The following is a 20,636-nucleotide window of genomic DNA, read 5'->3' as shown; positions in this document are numbered from 1 at the left end:
CAAAACACATCAAAATTAAAATGCCAAAGGTGAAAGATAAAGAGAGAATCTTAAAAGCAGCAAGAGAAAAGCAGAGAGTTGCCTACAAAGGGGTGCCTATAAGACTATCAGCTAATTTCTCAAAAGAAACTTTGCAGGCAAGGAGGGACTGGCAAGAAGTATTCAAAGTGATGAAAAGCAAGGACCTACAACCAAGATTACTCTATCTAGCAAAACTATCATTTAGAATGGAAAGGCAGATGAAGTGCTTCCCAGACAAGGTAAAGTTAAAGGAGTTCATCATCACCAACCCATTATTATATGAAATGTTAAAGGGACTTATTTCAGAAAAAGATCAAAACTATGAACATTAAAATGACAACAAACTCACAACTATCAACAACTGAATCTAAAAAATAAAAACGAAATCCAACTAAGCAAACCAGAATAGGAACAGAATCATATGTATGGGGATCATTTGGAGGGTTATCAGCTGGGAGGGGGAAGGGGGAGAAATGGGGAAATGGTGCAGGGACTAAGAAGCATAATCGGTTGGTACAAAATAGACAGGGGGGGAGTTAAGAATAATATAGGAAAGGGTGAAGTCAAAGAACTTATATGCATGACCCATGGACATGAACTAAGGGGGGTGGGATTGCTGGAGAGAAGGGGGGTATTGAGCAGAGGGGAGCAGAGGGAAAAAAACTGGAACTACTGTCACAACATAATCAATAAAATATACTTAACCCTTTGAGTGCCGTGCATTATCCGAAATTTGGATCAACATGAGAAGAAATTATATGAATATATAACCTGACGTACAAAAAAAAGAGGGCGAAACATAAAATACAAATTATTCCATTGTTATTTACATTTACAGCCATCGAAAAAAAGGTTGCTGGGGGCGATGCTCGCACTTTTGGGAAAATTTGTCAGCATCACTCACAGCAACATTGGCACTCAAAAGGGTTAAAATAAAATTTTTAAAAAATAATTTAAAAAAAAAAGTCCACTGCCCACACATTCTACAATACACCTCAAGACAGAATGTTTTCTTCAACTCATCCATCACCTGTTCACATTAGTTTCACTAGCACTTAACAATATAGCCACCTCTCATATTCTGACAGGGAGCTGGCGACCACAAAGCATTATCATTTTCAATAACCACACCACTTCCAACCACATTTCCCCATCCTCATCCCCCTCACACTCCAGTATTCCCCTTGACCACCCTCTGTGTCCTTACCTCTCCCAACTCACCTCTGAACCTGGTGTCTAATACAAATCTGTCTAAGTGACTTTTCTACACCCATGTTTAAACACAAAACCAACACGTCCATTCTTCCTATCCATAGCACCAACCAAAAACACACACAACACATCTAATTTATCTTCTAAAAACTGCTCAAGTAAACTGAGGGGGCGGCTTCCAACTATGGAATTAGAATATCTAGTCACTAGACAGTTCAAAACAAAAGGTAATCACGTGAGTCTTTGGGGACATATACTATCTCAGAGCAGGTTTCACTGTGGATATCATTTTCTAAATTAATCTATACTGATATTATTGAGATTATAAACTCCTAAAGAGACTCTAGTATACAGCATGTAATGCTCCACACTTACACTCAGGATTATCTGTATCATTTAAGCAACTGTTCCTTGATTACATCCTGCTCAATATGCACTGAAGGAAAAAAATATCTGCCTCATAAATAAAATGCACAGTTTGAACACATCATAACAGTGCTACAGTACTGGAGGGGCAGGCCAAGGGGGACGACATGTATGACAGGCAGAGCTAATTAACAGTGACCTATACACAGAAAGAGGAAATACAGGCCTCAGAGATTACAGGAATATGCACACCCCGCCCCCCTAATCAACAAAAGAATTAAAACACAAGTTTCCCTAAGCAAGCACTTTTTGTGGATCAACATCCAAGAACACACCTTTATTTTTTAAGGTGAGTAGCACAGCTTTGTGTTATGTTAAAAGGGAAAAGCAAACTAGATAAAACTGTGTAAAGCCATACACTGTGGAGATTTTGTATACACTATGCTAAGTTTCATATGCTGACACACAAAGACTGGAAAAACCTGGTGTTCTGGATTTCAGTGGCATTTTCTGAAGAAGAGAATTAAGAACCCTATCCATGCCTCCCCAGGTCAGAAACCAAGAAATCATAAATCTAGAAACACCACACCTTCTCCCAAACCTCAAGCTTATTTTTTATTATTTCTTGCTGGTTTAATATACTTCTGGCCAGTTTAAGAATGAGTTTATTATTCAATCTACTTAGTGTCTTATTCATATGTCAAAAAAATGCTTTCAGAAGATAACTTTGTCAGCACATCCATCCATACAAAACACCCTAGAAAGGGTTGAAAATTGAGAATTGATGACTTGAAAAGGCAGACTATGAACACATAGTCATGATTAGTAAAGGCATCTACCCAATCCATAGTCTCCAAGTCCTTGCTTGTCCCCACTCTTACACTTAGGTACCACAGGCTAGAGAAAACTCATGTGGTGTTCATGTGACCAATGCAAGCATGTAACAGAAAATCAAATGCCTGGCCCAAGAACCTGACTGCAGGAGGAGTATTTGTGATACTTCTGAGTGGTCAGATACTTCTTTCAGGAAATGTGGCTGAGAGTATAATTATTTAATATATATGCACTTCAACTTACTGGCATGTAAGAAGTAGATAAAACATCAACAGCTTTTACTACACACATCCACATCAGCAGAAAAAAATGAGGAAAGGCACTCCCCAAAAAGTCCCAAGTACATCACCAACCTCACTTGTTTGCCAGATCATTCATGAGGCAGCAATGGGGCTAAACAAAGCCTGTCCACAAACTGGAAACACAAAATACTGTGGTGTAGTGTGATCTGCCCTTCCTACCCCAGGCCAGCAAGCTGCATCCATGACCTCTCCCAGGACATTCCCTAATACAAAATCACACCTGCCTATGTATGACACAGGACACCTGGTACAGTTGAATGAACAGTTGCAGTTGGCTAGTACCGCATCTTCTTCCTACTGCATTCTTCCTTCCTCTAGTTAACAGCTACAACCACAGCCTCAGATATCCAGCACAGTTTGCAGCTCTGACCACTAACCTCAGGGATGACATTGCACTTTCATTCATCTTGTACCATTTCCTCAAGCCTGACACACCAGAGATCAATTTGGCTTTGCCCACCACTACTGGATATTCCAATATACCCCACCTTCCACTGTGTATAGAGGACTTGAATTTACCAGAAAATCCAATGCACTTATCCCTAACCACATATCAAAAGCTGCCATATGAAATTTACATTTGTGAAAACAAATATTATTCCTCTACAAAAGTCACAGGAAAAAATAAAGATTCTCTATTAGTCCAACACCTCCCTATATAGACCTCTGAGATTTAATAGGGCGAAGAAAAGAGCAAATATGATGGACTCAAAAGCTAACATGAAAAAAAATGTTCAAATTACAGACTAATTTGTACTGAACTTTTAGTTCCCAAAACTGATCAAAGAAGCACTTCCCAGTAATCCGGATTAACAATTGCATTTGCGTCCCCCAATGGAAATAAAATATCAATAGTATGTTAGAGCTGGAAAGAAACTCATGAGTTAAATTGGACAAATCCCTCATTTTCAAAGTATGAGAAAACAGGGATCTGGGGAACTCACAAGAAAATAAGGCTGAATGTCAACTATATCTCAAAAAGACTGGAAAGAAAAAAAATAATAGGCTCAAATATCCTGGCTGCTATCTAGTCAACATTCTAGAACAGCACTGTATAACAGAACATTCTGGGAGAATGAAGTGTTCTATATCCGTTCCTCAATACAATACAGTATTCCCTCACTTATCGCGGGCATTACGTTCTAGACCCCCACCCCGCGATGGGTGAAAATCCGCGAAGTAGGAACCTTACATTTATTTTAGTATTTATATATATTTTAAGGCTTTATAAACCCTTCCCACACACTTATAAACCGTTCCCAGTCCCTTATTAACCTTTTCCACTCCCTTATTAACCTTTTCCACACTTTTATAAACACTACTTACGTTCTTAAACATATTCTACACTCTTAAACCTACGTAACTTTAACAATATACGTATGCAGTACCGCAAAATCCTGCAATATACTGAAAAATCTGTGATAAATAATTAAATATAATATTTTTTAAATCCCACGATCCAGTGAGGCCGTGATAAGTGAACCACAATATAGAGGGACTGCTGTAGTCACTAGTTGTTGAGCTAGTGAGTATTTAAAATGTAGCTAATATGACTAAAGAAATGAAATTTTAATTTTATTTAATTTTAATTAGTATAATATTTAATTGCTACATTTAGCTAGTGGCTACCATACTGGACTGCACAATTTTAGAATAGGGTCTTAAAGTATGATTATTAAACCTTTCAAAGAAAGTTGCTTAGCCCTGGCTGGTATGGCTCAGTGGATTGAGCACCAGCCTGCAAATCACAAAGAGTTTCCAGTTCGATTCCCAGTGTCAGGGCACATGCCTGGGTTGGGGGCCAGGTCCCTAATTGGGGACATGTGAGAGGCAAACCACACATTGATGTTTTTCTCTCTTTCTCCTCCCTTCCCCTCTCTCTAAAAATAAATAAAATCTTTAAATAATAAAGTTGCTTAATCTTTCTGCATTAACAGGAAGTTTCTTCCTTATGCCTAAATATCTCATTCAGCAACATAATCTTGTTATATAGGGACCCAGCCCAGAACAGAATCGGTCTGTTTCTCATAGCCTCTAATCGGGCAATTCTGAACCTGTGCCACAAGAATTTTTAAAACATGCAACACGGGACTACTGAGATAGCGGCATTGACCTCTATTTCCTTAGTTCGTCAAACTGAAAAAAATGACAACAGCTTACACAACAAGAGCCATCCGGTGTCAATAAATCAAAATTATATTTATTTTTTTGTCACATCAGCAAAAAAAAATTTTTTTTGGTGTGCCACGTAATTTTAGTAATTGGTTTGTGTGCCATAAGATGAAAAAAGTTGAAAATCACTATCCTAGAAGAAGGGACTGACATATTTTCATCCACCCAGTTGGAAGGAAGGTCCTCTCTTGCAATCACTCTGACACAAAGTCCTACAACATCCAAATAGCCTGAATCTGGATGATTTTTTTAAGTGTTTCATTAAAATTACTAAAGTGTTAACTTGTGACCAGTTGCTTCCGATATGTAGCTTTGTTGAGATACCTTTCATCAAAATGAAGAAATAATTCTTAACCTCAATCTTAATCTATGATTATTATAGGATTTCAAAACTTTGCATCACTTTGCACAGATATAACCTCCTTATAACATAATTTTAAAATCTAAATTACATTAATTCTCACTCTGTTCTCAATATTTAATACAATGGGGATTTTTTAAGGACTTTATTCATTTCAAAAAATTCCTAGTCCTCTAATTTTTCCAGCTAGGAAAAAGTTCATGTGTGAAGACCAATGTTAACTTTAATACCATTAAGGATTGTAAAAAAATTTTAGTCAAAACTTTTCTGTATGACTTAAAGTATTAGGTACCCCTCTTTTTTGGAATGGAAAAGGATGAGAGAGAAAAGGATATTACCAGAAGAGTAAATCTAAATAGATATTGCCTCAAACCAATGTAAACAAAGACCAAATTTTCCTTAAAAAGAAAAACGATTATCTCCCTCATGTTTTCCTTAAAAAAAAAAATCTCCCTGTATTCCATCACATAAAAGGGACAAAGTTCCTATTTTATGAATAACCTAAATGTAATCCGGAAAACGGGGCAAGTAGATAAACTTATTGACAGTGAATACTTCACTTAAATCATGTTGTATCTTCAGGTCCACACCATACTCCAAGACACAAAGAAAAACTGCACAAACAAGCTGTTTTTTTTTTTTATAAGAGAATATTTAAGGGGTTTTATAATCAAGGAATAATTAGTGACATCACTGGAATGAACATTCTACTGATTAACTAGTGATTCATGCTGTGCTCAGCCCTGGCTGGTTTAGCTCAGTGGATTGAGCGTCGGCCTGCGAGCTAAGTGTCGCTGGTTCGATCTTCCAGTCAGGGTACATCAGAGAAGGAAAACTCTGACTCCAAAAAACCTCCGCTGCCTTGCGGCATACCTCTTCAGGGGAAAGGCTAAGGGAGTAAACCCTGACAGAAAATCCGGAGCCGGAGTCCCTAAGGCGGTTTGACGTTGTAGTCAACACCGGCAACTCCTGCGGCGCACCTGAACCCAAGCTGTATCGACTCCGTCTTTCCCTTGGACCCTTCAGCTGCGAAGAGAGGGGGGGTCTGCTGCATGGGCAACAGCAGACCCTCCATATTACCCTGCCCAGGCTCTGTAGCTTCAGCGTCATCGCAAGATGTCGATTCAACACGGGAGGAGACAGATGCTACTATGTCACTCCCGAGTCGGACTGCACAGCTATTCTCGGCGGTGCAGATGGACTCTTAAGAAGCTACACCATCGTCTCTTGAGACGGACGGCTGCCGACGACGACATGCTGTGCTCACATAAACTTGAAAGCCCAGGTTAAGCTGGTTGAATGACGTGTGACAACATGTTCCAACAGGGAGACAGAGACTGAAGAATCAAACTGAGTGTGAGGGCCACACACTGCTAGGAGCCAAGCTCACTACCCAGATGACTCACAAAGTGACAGAAACAGATCTAATCAATCCCAAAGACTAGGCTCGGGGAAAAGAAAAATTAGATATATAGATATGTATATAGATCCTACTTAGGGTAACTCAATTATCTTGTGATTCTCAAAAGTAAAATGGAATAAAACAAATCATATTATATGTTCAGTCAACTTTCTACTTGTAACCATTTCAGGAATAGAATTTATTTTGTGAGACAACTCTTGATCTATGCATAGTCCCATTTTATTCAAAGTAATACATCTATTACTTATCTAGCAGATCTAGTTGGTAAAAAAAAAAATGCTTCAACAGAATAGATCACAAAGGTGAAATACCAATAAAATCTATTTCTCCAATAAATATATACTGATTTGGCCCTTCCAGGGTGGCTCAGTTGGTTGGAGCGTCGGCCTACATACCGAAAGAATATATACTGGTTTAACATCTTTTATGACATGATTCATTAGAAAAAAGAGCTTCTTTTCTTTTTTATCAAAACAATGAATAGTTTACCCAATAAATTTCTTATTTAAATACTCCATTATTCCCTAAATACCAAACTGAACACTTATATCTACTCTAAACTTACTTATGGATGCAACAGTTATTTCCCAAAGTTTTCATAAAATTACATCATAATAGATTGTCAATTGTAAAAGTATTGGTAATAGTAATTGGATTTTTACACTTAATAAGTAGAATGAGAAAAAAAAAACCCATCTTTCCCCAACCTTCCTAATTATCTTTTCTATTATTCTATAATACACTCACTATATTTTTATTGCCTTAGTCTTCTTCCTGTGTTTTTAATAATATTCTAAGTCTGCTCTTTCAACAACTTTTGAAAATATATGAAAAATCCACACATCTCAGTACATTTTAAATGTCTAAACAACTTAAAAAGTAGTTTCAATTAATACCACTTATTTCTGTACATTTTGTTTCTTTAAGTGTATACTTCAACAAAAGAAAATGTACTAATTGACCATTTCACTTCATATTTGACAATTATAAATCACGATGTATTTTGCATGATGACTGATTGCCTAAAATAAGAAAATGTTCGTATTTCATTAAAGGTTTCAAGTCCCTGTCTCAGAGAAAAATATAGTTTATGGTCATTAACCTAGAAACATTGTATGTTTTATACAAACAACTTCCAAGTTTTATAAAAAGGTGCTTCTATGGTACCTGATGACTCTAGTTCAACAATTTCCAAGGTAGCAAAGTTTCCCAATGGAAAGATGGTCTCCCTATTAAATGGTTCAAAAATTACCTACACACAATTATACAATGTAAACCAAGAGGGAGAGAACTAGAAACTTTGTGTTCAAAGCACTAACACATTTGTATCTTGGCATTCTCCTTTCTAATTGTGTTCCCACAAAAAGACCTCAAAGCTCTCCTATTTAACCAAACTGCCATGATTGGTGTCCTGACTAGACAATGCTGGACAACAAGTCCTGCAGCCTAAGGCACTGGAGAAAAGAGCAATCCTAAAGGAAATGCCTTTCGCCTCCTGGTGCCAGAATATTCTGCTGAGAGGCTCCTCTGCAAAGGGCTGGGTGTGGGCCCTGGCTAACTGACTTTACAGACCTACAGCTTCCAGAGTGCACTGCTAACTAAAGACTCTCCTTCATTTTAATGAAGGAAAAAGGCAAGATACCTCCTGAATGGCTTTCACATCTATCTACTTCTCTCCATTCTCCCTGGCCTCTGTAAAAGTGCAGGCCACCATCATCACTAGCCTGTATTACTCCTCCTGAAAAGTCTTCTGTTACCTCTGGCAACACCCCACAAACATATATAATACACCATATTCATACAGACACACAATCATATCCACAAACCCAGGCCACTCTCAAGATGATCCAATAATCTTTCAAATTAAAGGAAATCACATCACTACCCATTCAAGGCTGTGCAATAGCTCCCCAGGATGAAAGTCCAAAATCCTAAGCATTGCCTTTGGGGCTCTGTATTACCAATCGCCCTGGCCATCTAAGCCTCATCTCTAGGCGATCCCCCTTCACAATCTACCAATCAGCTCCAATGAACTTTCAGTTCTTCCAATGTGCAGTGCTCTCTCTCACATCCAGGCCTTCACCCATCTATTCTCTCTGCTGAAACACTCTTCTCCCTACCTATTTGCATTCTCTCCTACAGGTCTAGGCTGGTGTCACCTCTTCCAGGCTACCTTCCTCTACCTCCCCCATCATAACCTGAACCAATCCTAACACATATTATTGTAACTGTCACTTGACTTCTGTATGTCCCTGCTCACAGAGGATGGGGCCAGTGCTCCTTGACTACTATTACATCAGAGGCACTCAAAAATTTTTGACTATATTCTCAGTTTACTTAATAAATATAACATGAACGTCATCCATGCATTAAAGGAAACATGTTTGAAGTCAGTTAAGATATACTGGAAAGTAGGTAGCAATTTCATTATACTTTGGTATAAAATGCAAACTACACAGGTGCCTACAAACACCTTTAGAGGAAAGGTTAAAACATTACATATTTAAAGGAACACTTAAAAAAAAAAAAAAAAAAGAACAGTTTTCACCATAAAAATATTAGTTTTGTGATGACTACTCCTGTTAGGCAAATTGCAGTTCATAAGAAGTGCAATATAACAAAATAAGCAGCCCTGATTGCTTAAAGGCCAAGTATGGCATTAGTCTGTCCCTCTCTCCATTACCAAATTCTTGGCATTACTCAGAACTCTGCTGGCTAAAGAAGGCTACTCCAATTCCTTATTTCTAAATTTTGATATGTCCTTCATGTCCCAACAGGGTTCCACTCATGATAATGGCCCCAAGAACATAAACATGTTGCCAGGACACAGACCTCTGATACATCCTGGGCATTAGTTGCCACTGGCAGCTACTTTCTTTGAGCCACATGTCTTCTTATAATGAGTTATAATCTGAGGCTTGTGACATCAGATTTTTCCAGGGCTGAAGACTGATGTCATAAACGTGATGGTAATAAGCACTCTAAAGAGTTCACCAGCTCAACTCTAAACTCCCATATGCACGGGGCAAGTTATCCACCTTCTCTAAGCCTGTTTCCCCATCTATAAATAAAGAGATAAGATTTCGTAAGATTCTTGTGGACTCACTGTCCAAGATAGCACTTAGCAAAACCCAATTATTATTTTCAAGTCAAAAAAGAAGGGAAGATTATAAAACCTATTTTCACATCTTCAGAACTTTTTGGTAATTCACAACTTATTTTTTACTAATGTCCTTCCACTGAAATTTTTCAATAAAAGGCAGAAAGGTGAGAAAATTAGACACTATTTCTTCATCATACCCCTTGGATTTGACAAATTCCACAGTAACCTACATTAATATAAACTTCCTAAATCTTCCAGTTTCCTTACAATAGAACTAGACTCATCAGGTACTATGGAGGCACCTGTTAGGTAAGAGGGGCGGCAATCTATGAAACTCAAGTGTTCCAATTTAAAACTATAGGTGGGAAAGTTGATTTCCCACCTCATAACCTCATATTTTTCCATTCTAACACAGCATAGCCAAGTAATAACGTAAGCTGGCCAATGCGAGTATTTTTATCATTAAAAAAAGAACGGAGAGAGAAGGGAATCTGAGCCAATTAAGCAAATTGAGTCTTCACATTCCCAAGCCAGGCTGACATGAGTTGTTTGTTTTTGACAGAAAATTTTACAGATCTTCTGAAACGTGTTTCAAATAAAAGAGACCTCAACAGTCCTATAACTTTACCTCAGCCTGGACTCTGTTCTCGATTTTTAAAAATGGGTGACGTGCGAGCAATTTCCTAAAAGCAAATGGGGCACTGGGAAATAATTTAGGAAGTGATGATGCAAGTCTCCGGGGGACAGGGAGGAGCAGAGGTGAAAAAGTCAGAGGAAATACCCTCCTGGTGCCTGGGCAGCAACTCAAATCAAGGAGGGAAAGGGGGGATGAAGGGCTGGCCTCCACATACCAAGGAAAGGGGGAACCCCCAGCTCCACTGAAGGTGCCAACACCACCCCCTCATCCTTCCCCACTGCCCAGCCCCCCTCACCCGTGGCCCGGGCGGTCACGGCTGGCCCGAGCCTCGAGCAGGCGAGTCCCAGCGGGCGGCGGTGCACCCCGGGCAGTAGCGCCTTCTCTGTCCACCCCCAGTCCCCACCCGACAGCCCTCGCCAGGACTCGGCCCCTGCCTCCTCCTCGTAGGCCCGGCTTGGGCCCAGCCCCCAGGGTTCGGGCCCGGAGGCGCGCCTAGGAAGCCCCTGCACCCGCGCCCCTGGCCCCAGCCCCCACACGGTCGGGCGCTTACCCCCAGAAGCCGCAGGGACAGCGAGGCGGCAGGCTCGGCGCTTTGCTGCGCTCGCTCCCGGCGTCTCCCATCGTGCTCGGCGGCGGCGGCAGCGAGGCTCGGCGGCAGCGGTGGCGGTGGCTGGGCCTGGGCCCCGCTCGGAGGAGGCGGAGGCGGCGGCGGCAGCGGTGGTGGCGACCGCGGGGGGCTCGGGGCGGGGGGGAGGGGGAGGGAGCGGGCGCGCTGGCGGGCGCAAGTCCGGGGCTCTTAGCCGGGATTCCAGGCCGGTCAGCTGGAGGCGGGCCGCACCACTAGGCCAGTGGAGACGGGGGACCGGGGAGGTGCGGAGAGTAGAGGGAGGGGAGCTGAGGAGGAGGAGGGGCGTGCGGCTGAACCCAGGACCACAGGGCGGAGAGTGGGGGGAGAGGGAAGACCCAGTGCCCTCGGCGGCTCCCACAGCCGCTCCCAGCCAGAACGGTGTCCCGTGCGGCGGCGCTGGGAAGGACCTGAGCCCCACCGCCGGCTCCGGCGCAGCAGCGGCCGCAATGAAGCTCCAGGCCCCGCTCGCTCTCCCCTCCCCTGGAGGCTGCGCTGACCGGACAATGGCCGCTCCGCCCCCACCCCTTCTCAGGCACCCCTCCCAAGAAGTCACAATGGTCTCGCCCAGGGGAGCCGCTGCCAAAGCCCAGCAGCTGATCAGCTGGGATCCGGGCGTGCCACATTGTTCAGCGCCTCGGAGGAAGAGTATGGATCTGTTAGCAAACGAAGAGCGGCCGGCTGTCACTGGGGATGGGCCTCTGAGGCTTTCATATTCTTGGAACTTTTAAAATCTGAGGCAAACTTACCTACCCTCACCCTCACATCTGAAGGTGGGGGAGCAGATTTGAGTACTCAGGGGCACGTTGCGACCCCGTCCCCCCAAATGTGAATGGTATGCCCCAAGTGGGAGGGAGAGGAGCAGATTACTTGTTTAGGGTAAGTTGGGCCAGTCCCAGAGCGGGGACCAAGCGCTGCGCATGCGCCTAAAGACCCCCTAACGGGGTACCGGGAGGGTGAGTGCTTCCAAACCCGGAAGTGTGTTTCGGTTTCTCTGGGGACTTCTGGTGTCATCCATCTGCTGGAGAGGTCCTTGAACCGGCTGCTCTCGATCCTGGGTGGTACCACGGAGTATTTCTCCACAAACTGCCAACCCCCTGGAAATCTCTCTTTCTTCCCCGTCCCCTCACACCGACCCATTCTTCCAGTTTCACCCGAGGAGCTGGTCTCCTTTAGGCAGTAATGAACTTATGGGAAATGGTCCTCCCCGCCTCCTCCCCAACAAGGGCGGGAGGGTAGTGTCCAGGTCAGGTTCCGTGCGCCTCCTACCCTCTCGGTACCCCCCAGCCTCGGAGACGCAAGTCCACTCCTTATGCCTCGGCCGAGAGAACCTCTCTTCTGCCTAGAGTGGACTTACTTGGATTTTGAAGGGGAGGGAGCTATGACCGAATCAGTGGTGGAAATTGATGAGTGACCAAAGAAGTTTGAACCGCTAAGAAAATGAGCCCTTTGGCTCTCACTGTCTTGGATTCTGAACTTATTCTGAGCTCCAGCCAAACATACTCAGAAGGCGATTGTTGGTGACTAATTTCAACACGGAGGAAACTTTCACCAGACCTCCTGAAGAGTTGAAGCACAGCTGAGGCCCTTATGGGCGAACTTCTAAGTCCCTGATACTTCCAGGAAAGAAGGCTTCCCGGCTCTTAGAAATACTGCTGGGTGCCCCTGATCCAGTGGAGATACCAGATTAATTCTATTACCAAATGTTAATATTTTATTTCTGTATACGGTTCTGTTTGTGCATGTTCTGTGGACTTGTTAACATTGATGTCACTTCTTTTGGCCTCTAAAGAGCAAAGATCATATTTAGCTTAGCCTCTTCCTAAAGATAATGTTGATGATGAAGACAATGATTGTAAAAATCAAGCCATTTAAAGCCAAATCACCCAAAAATATGAGTGCTGATTTGTTTTGTGCAATATTTAGTTTCGACTTTATGGATTTTCACAAATTTTCAATAAGTATGTCAGAAGTCCATAGAACGGATGAAACCTTTTAGCACACCTAACTCTCATTGGATTCATGTTGCCCTTAAATCTTCACTTAAACTGACATAACATTGCCACATTTGTTGAAGACTTAGAGCCTATGAGTTTAACAAACTGAGATTAAGTAGACTCTCTATTGACATCTTGATTTTCTTTTCTGTATGGGAAAGGAAACCCTAAAACCAACAGGAAATTTTAATATAAAATGTGATTTTTCATCTTACAAACCACTTGCCTGCCTGTCTGCTTGCCATTTATTCAACTTAAACGTTTATGGAGTACCCTGTATTTCCGAAGGCCTTATCCCTCCTATTCTCCTTTGCCCCAACCATCCTTCCTCTCTCTTGCCCAGCACACTCCTACTTTAGGCACATGGTACCTCTTCAATGTCTTTCATACTCTGACAAGGCAGAATTGGCCCCTCCTTCATCTGCGCACATAATCTCCATTATAGGACCAAGAAATTTACATTTATCTCTTCTCAAACAATCTAACTCCAAAAGGATTGGCTTTTAGATGTAGCTGCAATGTACCCTCAACCCAGTGGGAATACAAGAGGCTCACAGGGTATTACCTAGATTAATTTTATGACCAAATGTTATTATTTTATTTATATGTATGCCATTCTGTTTGTTCATTCTCTGTGGACTTGTGTGGTCCCCAAACTTCTATCAGATTAAAGCAAACTCAATCTATGCTTGCTGAGCAGGAGACCAAATCTGATAAAAGCCGTTTTTAGTCAAGGCTCTTTTTGTCTGCAAGTAACGAAACCCACTGAAACTTCTTTGTGGGAAAAAAAAATTATTGAAGGAAATAATCTTATAGAACCCAGGGGCATAGAGAGCAACACAATCTCATGAAGTACTGGAACAAGGATCTAAAATATCAACAGGAAGCCAAGTAGCTATTCCTTCATTCTTTCTCTGTGGCCAAATGTTCTAACATCTCTGCCTCTCTCTACAGAGCTGCTTCTTGCCTTCTGCAGACTTACTTCCACTGCTTCTCTGGGAACACTGTAGAACCTGACTCTCCAAGCGTGTCTAGCCTCACTTCAAGAACCAGCAGACATTAATTCATATCTATGAATCCCAATTGGTCTAGCTTATGTTAGATTGTCTATTCTAGGTGTAGTTACTTTTAGCCAGTGGAGTACAGTAGTCCTTCTCTATATCGCGGTTCACTTATCGCGGCCTCACTGTATCGCGGGATTTTTAAAAATATTATATTTAATTATTTATCGTGGATTTTTTGCTATATTGCGGGATTTTGTGGTACTGTATACGTGTGTTGTTAAAGTTATGTAGGTTTAAGAGCGTAGAATATGTTTAAGAACATAAATAGTGTTTATAAAAATGTGGAAAAGGTTACTAAGGGACTGGGAACAGTTTATAAGTGTGTGGGAAGGTTTTATAAAGCCTTAAAATATATATAAATACTAAAATAAATGTAAGGTTCCTACTTCGCGGATTTTCACCTATCGCGGGGTGGTCTAGAACACAATACCTGTGATAAGTGAGGGAATACTGTAATATGTTGTCAAGGCTCTTGGTTTTGTAATGCAGATGTGACAACCAGAGGCCCATCTTACAGCCTGCAGTTCTCAAAGGTCAGTTATGTTCTTGGCAAAAATTCCAAAAGGTGTCTACCACCAAAAAAGGAATAAATTGCAGCCTGGAATTCAAAGCATAAAGAACAATGGGCATGGTCAAGAATTCTCCAACAAATTAAGTCCTACTTAAACTATTTCAAGCCTAAATTTAAAAGACACTCTGTCAAAGAAGTCTTCACTGACCCCTCAGCACCAGTTAAAATTGTTTCCCCGTGTTTATCTTCTCTAGCACCGTTTTTCTTTGTAGCACCTTTCACAGTTTATAATTAAATATTTGTGTGTCTCCTCTCCAAAGATTATATCTGGGTTTTGTTTTTTGTCTATGATTTTATTTATTTATTTTTAAAGAGAGGAGAATAGAGGGAGAGAGAGGGTGAAAAACACTGATGTGAGAGAGAAACATTGATCCGGTCAAGCCCACAACCCAGACATATGCCCTGACAGGATATCAAACCAACAACCGTTCAGTTTGCAGGACAACACCCAACCAACTGAATCACACATGTCAGGGCACAGATCATGTTTATTTTGTTCAATGCCCAGGCACATTTGGTAAGAAATTTAATAAACTTGTTGAATGAATAAAAAGGCACAATAATTTATTAATCAATGGTTTACGTTATTGGTAAGGCTGCTGATCAACAGATTTTAGAGGAGTCAAAATTTATATGTGGATTTTCTACTGCATGGGGGCAAGTTAGGTGCCCCAACCCCTTTGTTATTCGAGGGTCAACTTTATAACTGTATGTATGTTAACATGGAAAGATCTCTAAGGTACATAATTAAGCAGGGTATTAAAGTTATAAAAGTATATATATTGTGCAACCCCACTAATCATTTTTGAAAAGCCATACAAAACAAACTGGTTTTGCAGCATGTATATATGTGCAAATTCATAACAAAAGTCTGGAGGAAAACCCCTGAACTGAAGAATTAGAAGGGGTGGGAGTAGAATGGAGAATGACTTCTGCTTTTATACTATTAGTGCTATAGATGGGTGAGTTTGTTTTTAACAATAGAATGTATTTGAGTATTATTTGTGAAATTGTAAATGCAGTCAAGCATGTGAAAGGCCCTTTAGGGTGACTGGCACACAGTAGGTGCTCAAGTAACATTGGTTTACCACCCCTTTGAAAGCAATGTCAGCAAAGCTGGTCTAGCCTTCCCTGATGTGCCCCTTGATGTCTCAGGATCTGGGCAAAGAGGTGTGGCCCTATGTTTATTTGCTGATTGCTTTCTACCTCCTCCCTCTCACATTGACATCCTAATCAGACTATCCTGGGGGAATGTCTCCATAACCACCCCCTTCCCTTGAAAATTGAAACCCACTGTGAGCTTTTCAACCACACTGTAGTTGTATGCAATGAGACCCAGTGTTCATCTGCTTCATCTTATGGTGTTCATAGCTGGCTAACTCTTCACTTAGTTTCCAAGGTTTCTATATGAAGAGCCTTTGAACCAATTGCATTTAGTAAGCCAAAAGCTCAGAGAGGACATAAAATGTCAAGGCATCATCAAATTAGGAGACTAAAGTGAGGGGTAATTGGCTACAGTGCTTTTGTCATAATTGTCTTAACTATTTTCTAGTGTGGATTACATTCTAGAAAAACCTGTGATGTGACTCTTGGAGGTAGTTTGCAATCACCAATGGCCCAAAAGGAGCCATGTACATTCTCAGTAGGGTCTAGTAAAAGATAATATTAATGCTTCAGCACCCAGAGCCCTTGAAGTAGCAACAGAGGTTGTATGGGAAAAAGCCAGGTGACTCAAGATCAGAGGTTCAAAGGGGTTGCTTTCTTGGTAATACTGCGTCCAAAGACTTTAACCCCAGAAGATACAACCAAAAAGGAGGAGCTAATAGAGGACTGAGAGAGAGCGATGGTCCTCCAACTCCGATTCTAGCTCTTATCCCACAACCCTCTCTAATTCCCAGTTCAAATCCTTTCATCATTACAGTTCATTCTAACATGGTATTATCCCCATCTAATTCAACCCCTTGCCTCAATATTAATCCTAGTCCTAATATTATCTGTAAAATATAATTCTAGATTTCAAACCTAATTGCAACCCTAATTCTATGAGTTCCTTGCCTTGTCATTGAATTATTTATCCAGCTATTCTTTCTTGTATCCCTTGACACGACCCCCACTCCTGGGAGCAGAGAACTCTCTATCACCCTGGACCCTGTGGAGAATGGGTGCTGGTTTTAATAATCCTTTTTTTTTTTTTTTTTTTTTTTTTTTTTTTTAAGGAAAAGCCTTGAGCTGCCAGGAAAAAGAAAGCAGGCTATTTCTCATCTGGGCAGGACACAGAGACCCTGTCTAGTGACACCTTACCCTGTTACCTAATTCTCGAGCTGCTCAGCCTCTGAATGTCTAGAAAAGATGCATTCCAAATCACCTGTGTAGATTCAAGAATGTGTGGTTCAGTTTGCCAAGAGCAGAAGACCTTAGACCCTTCTGCAAAATGGTTGGGTTAGATTAGGTGAGTGGCTTTCAAACCATGTTCTCAGAGCAAGAATTCTGGTTTCCAGTTGTTCTCCTCCCTCACTTGGGTTTGATTTGTCAAAGAAAAAAAAAAGATTTTTTTTTTTTAAAATAGCTGGACCAGACCCTCTGTAAGGTTCCTTCTGGTCCTCAAGTTTTCTTATGTTCAGTTGATTCTTTTCATCACTTATTGTCCACTATGCCTGGGTAAATTCTCAGAGCCAAAAGAAAAGAAGAGCAACTAAGCATACCCTCTCCCACCCTTCTCAGGAAGCTAAAAATAAATTAAATAAAATGAAGAGTGGAATAGGAAAGAGAGCAGAGGAGAGGAGAAAATACTGCCACTTCATGTCCCATGCTCTCATGTTCTTGAAGCAATTGCTCATTTCCCTGCTGCTCACACCCATTTTGGTGTGAAATTTGATTTTACTGACTTTTAAATATCTCTTAAGAATGGAAATATTGTTTTTCTCAGAAATACTTGACCTTTGTGGGGAAAAAATTCAAGTAATGAGAAAATAAAAATCCTCTCAAATATCACCCCTCTGAGATACCCTTTGTTAACAGCTTGGTATAGAGCCCTCCAGGCTTTTCATTTATATATGGTTATATAAATGGGGTGCCTCAACACATAGCATATTCTAGCTGATTATTTTTAACTTAGAAATCTTAACATCTTCCATATCTATGCTTATAGCTTTGTAGTAATGTCTTGTAGCTAAATGTATTAGGGTTCTCCAAAGATAGTTAGACAGATTAAAAAATTATATATATGAAGTATATATAGCTATATGTGATATTATTTATTTATATTTACCATATATATGAGAGATTTGTTATATGAGCTTGGCTTATGCAATTATGAAGGCTGAGAGGTCCTGAGATCTGCAGTGCAAAGACCTGAGAACTAGGAGAGCCAATGATATAAGTTCCAGTCTGAGATAGGAGAGACTGATGTCACAGCTGGAAGACCATCAGGCAGAAAACAGATTCGCTCTTGCTCAATCTTTTGATCTACTGTTGAGGCCTTTAACAGGCCTGCCCATAAGGGAAAGGGCAATCTGTTTTACTCAGTCTACTGATTCAAATGTTAATCTCATCTAGAAACATCTTCACAGACATACCCAGAACATCTGGGCACTCCATGGCCCAGTCAAGTTGACATACAAAATTAACCATCACACTAAAATCATGGGCTACAAAAGTCAAGCTGCCTGAGTTCACATGTGGATTCTACCACCTACTAGCCCTGAGACTTTAAGGAAGCTACTGAGACTCTCTGTACCTCAGTTTCCTCATTTGTTACAGCAGGCATCCATAATGGGCTATGCCTTTTTTTTTAAATCCTCACCGAGGATATGTTTTTATTGATTTTAGAGAGAATAAAGGGGAGAGAATATCATTCATTGACAGTGCAAAAGGTAAAAAATGGCACCTAATGGATATTTTTTAATTCCATTTTATTGATTATGCTATTACAGTTGTCTTGATTTTTCCCCTTTGCCCGACTCCACCCAGCACCCCTCATTCCCTCAGGCAATCCCCCCAACATTGTTCATGTCCATGGGTCATGGGTATAAGTTCTTTGGCTACTCCACTTTCTATACTGTATTTCACATCCCATAGCTATTCTGTCACTACCTATTTGTACTTCTTAATCCCCTCACCTCTTCACCCGTTCCCCACACCCACTTTCCATCTGGCAACTATCAAAATGGTCTCTGTATCTGTGATTCTGTCTCTGTTCTTCTTGTTTCCTTAGTTTGTTTTTTAGATTCAATTATTGATAGATATGTATTTATTGCCATTTTGTTGTTCATAGTTTCAATCTTCTTTTTCTTAAATAAGTTCCTTTAACATTTCATTTAATAATGGTTTGATGATGAACTCCTTTAGTTTTTTCTTGTCTGCGAAGCTCTTTCTCTGCCCTTGGATTCTAAATGATAGCTTTTTTGGGTAGAGAAATCTTGGCTGTAGGTCCCATCTTTTCGTGACTTTGACTATTTCTTGCCAATTCCTTCTAGCCTGCAAAGTTTCTTTTGAGAAATCAACAGATAGTCTTATGGATACTACTCTGAAGGTAACTGAGTTATTTTCTCTTATTGCTTTTAAGATTTTCTCTTTATTTTTTTCAAGATTTTATTAATTTATTTTTAGAGAGAGGGAAAGGGAGGGAGAAATAAAGGGAGAGAAGCATCAATGTGTGGTTGCTTCTCACATGCCCCCAACGGGTGACGTGGCCTGCAACCCAAGCATGTGCGCTGACTAGGAATTGAACTGGCAACCCTTTGCTTCACAACTAGCACTCAATCCACTGAGCCACACCAGCCAGGACCTCTCTTTATCTTTAGCCTTCAACATTTTAATGATGATGTATCTTGGAGTGAGCATCTTTGCATCCATCCTGTTTGGGACTCTCTGTGCTTCCTGGACTTGCATGTCTATTTCCTTCACCAGATTAGAAAAGGTTTCTTTCATTATGTTTTAAATAGATTTCCAATTTTTTGTTCTTTCTCTTCTCCTCTAGCACCACTATAATATGAATGTTGGACCTCTTGAAGTAGTCCCAGAGGCTGTTTATACTATCCTCATTTTTTTAAATTCTTTTTTCCTCATGTTGTTCTGATTGGTTGTTTTTTGCTTCATTATGTCCCAAATCACTGATTTGATTCTCAGCGTCATCAACTCTACTGTTTTTCCCTGTAACTTGTTCTTTATTTCAATTAGTGTATCCTTCCCTTCTGACTGGATCTTTTTTATGCTGTTAAGGTCCTCACTAAGTTCCTTGAGCATCCTTATAACCAATGTTTGGAACACTGCATCTCATAGATTGCTTATCTCCATTTCATTTAGCTGTTTTTCTGGAATTTTGATCTGTTTTTTCATTTGGGCCATGTTTCCTTGTCTCCTCATTTTGGCAGCCCAGCCTCCTTGTGTTTGTTTCTATGTGCTAGGTAGAGCTGCTTTGACTCCATGTCTTGGTAGTGTGGCCTAATGTAGTAGGTGTCCTGTAGGTTCCAGTGGTACAGACTCCCCATCACCCAAGCTGGATACTTGAGGTGCACCCTTTGTGTGGGCTGAGTACACACTTCCCTTGTAGATGAGTCTTGATTGCTGTTGGCAGGTTAATGGAAGAGATTGACCCCAGCTAGTCAGGTGCAAAGACTAGCAGTGACCACTGACCACCACGTTTCGGAGGATCAGCTGCGCAGGGGCAGGGTGGTGATGCTCTGACCTGATCTGTAGCTGCCCAACTGGATGCACAGGCTCTGTTTTTTTCCCAGGTGATGCAGGGAAAGGACAGCCCCCACCTGTGTTTTGCCCAGGGCCAGCTTCCTAATCTATAAAGCAATCTGAGATGGCTGCTACTTGTGCTGGGCTTGGAGATTCCCAGGCAAAGCCAAGCTGTGAATCTAAGTTAGCTGCTGCTAGTGCTGGGCTAGGGGCTACTTAGCAAGAGGTTCCAGGGGCTGGAGGTTCACTGAGGCCAGCAGTTG

At 41.2% G+C, this 20,636-nt stretch overlaps 1 protein-coding gene across 3 annotated transcripts in view; it reads right to left on the bottom strand.

Annotated features, from left to right (window-relative positions):
- ZFAND3 (zinc finger AN1-type containing 3) overlaps positions 1 to 11,125 on the bottom strand; it is a 347,078-nt gene extending 335,953 nt beyond the window's left edge. Inside the window, exon 1 of one of the 3 annotated variants that reach the window (XM_090282337.1) lies at positions 10,982 to 11,125. In XM_090282337.1, the coding sequence (XP_090138463.1) occupies positions 10,982 to 11,052 (71 nt within the window). In that variant the 5' untranslated portion in view covers positions 11,053 to 11,125. The remainder of the gene's footprint in view (positions 1 to 10,981) is intronic. The other 2 variants (XM_090282336.1, XM_090282335.1) reach the window with 2 other exon arrangements.
- Positions 11,126 to 20,636: the final 9,511 nt, after the last annotated feature.

The sequence above is a fragment of the Furipterus horrens genome, unplaced genomic scaffold (genome assembly GCF_987537825.1).
Source record: "Furipterus horrens unplaced genomic scaffold, mFurHor1.1.pri manual_scaffold_6, whole genome shotgun sequence".
NCBI classification, from domain to species: Eukaryota; Metazoa; Chordata; class Mammalia; order Chiroptera; family Furipteridae; genus Furipterus; species Furipterus horrens.
The sequence above is the reverse complement of the archived record's forward strand: the minus strand, read 5'-3'. Positions and strand labels throughout refer to the sequence as shown.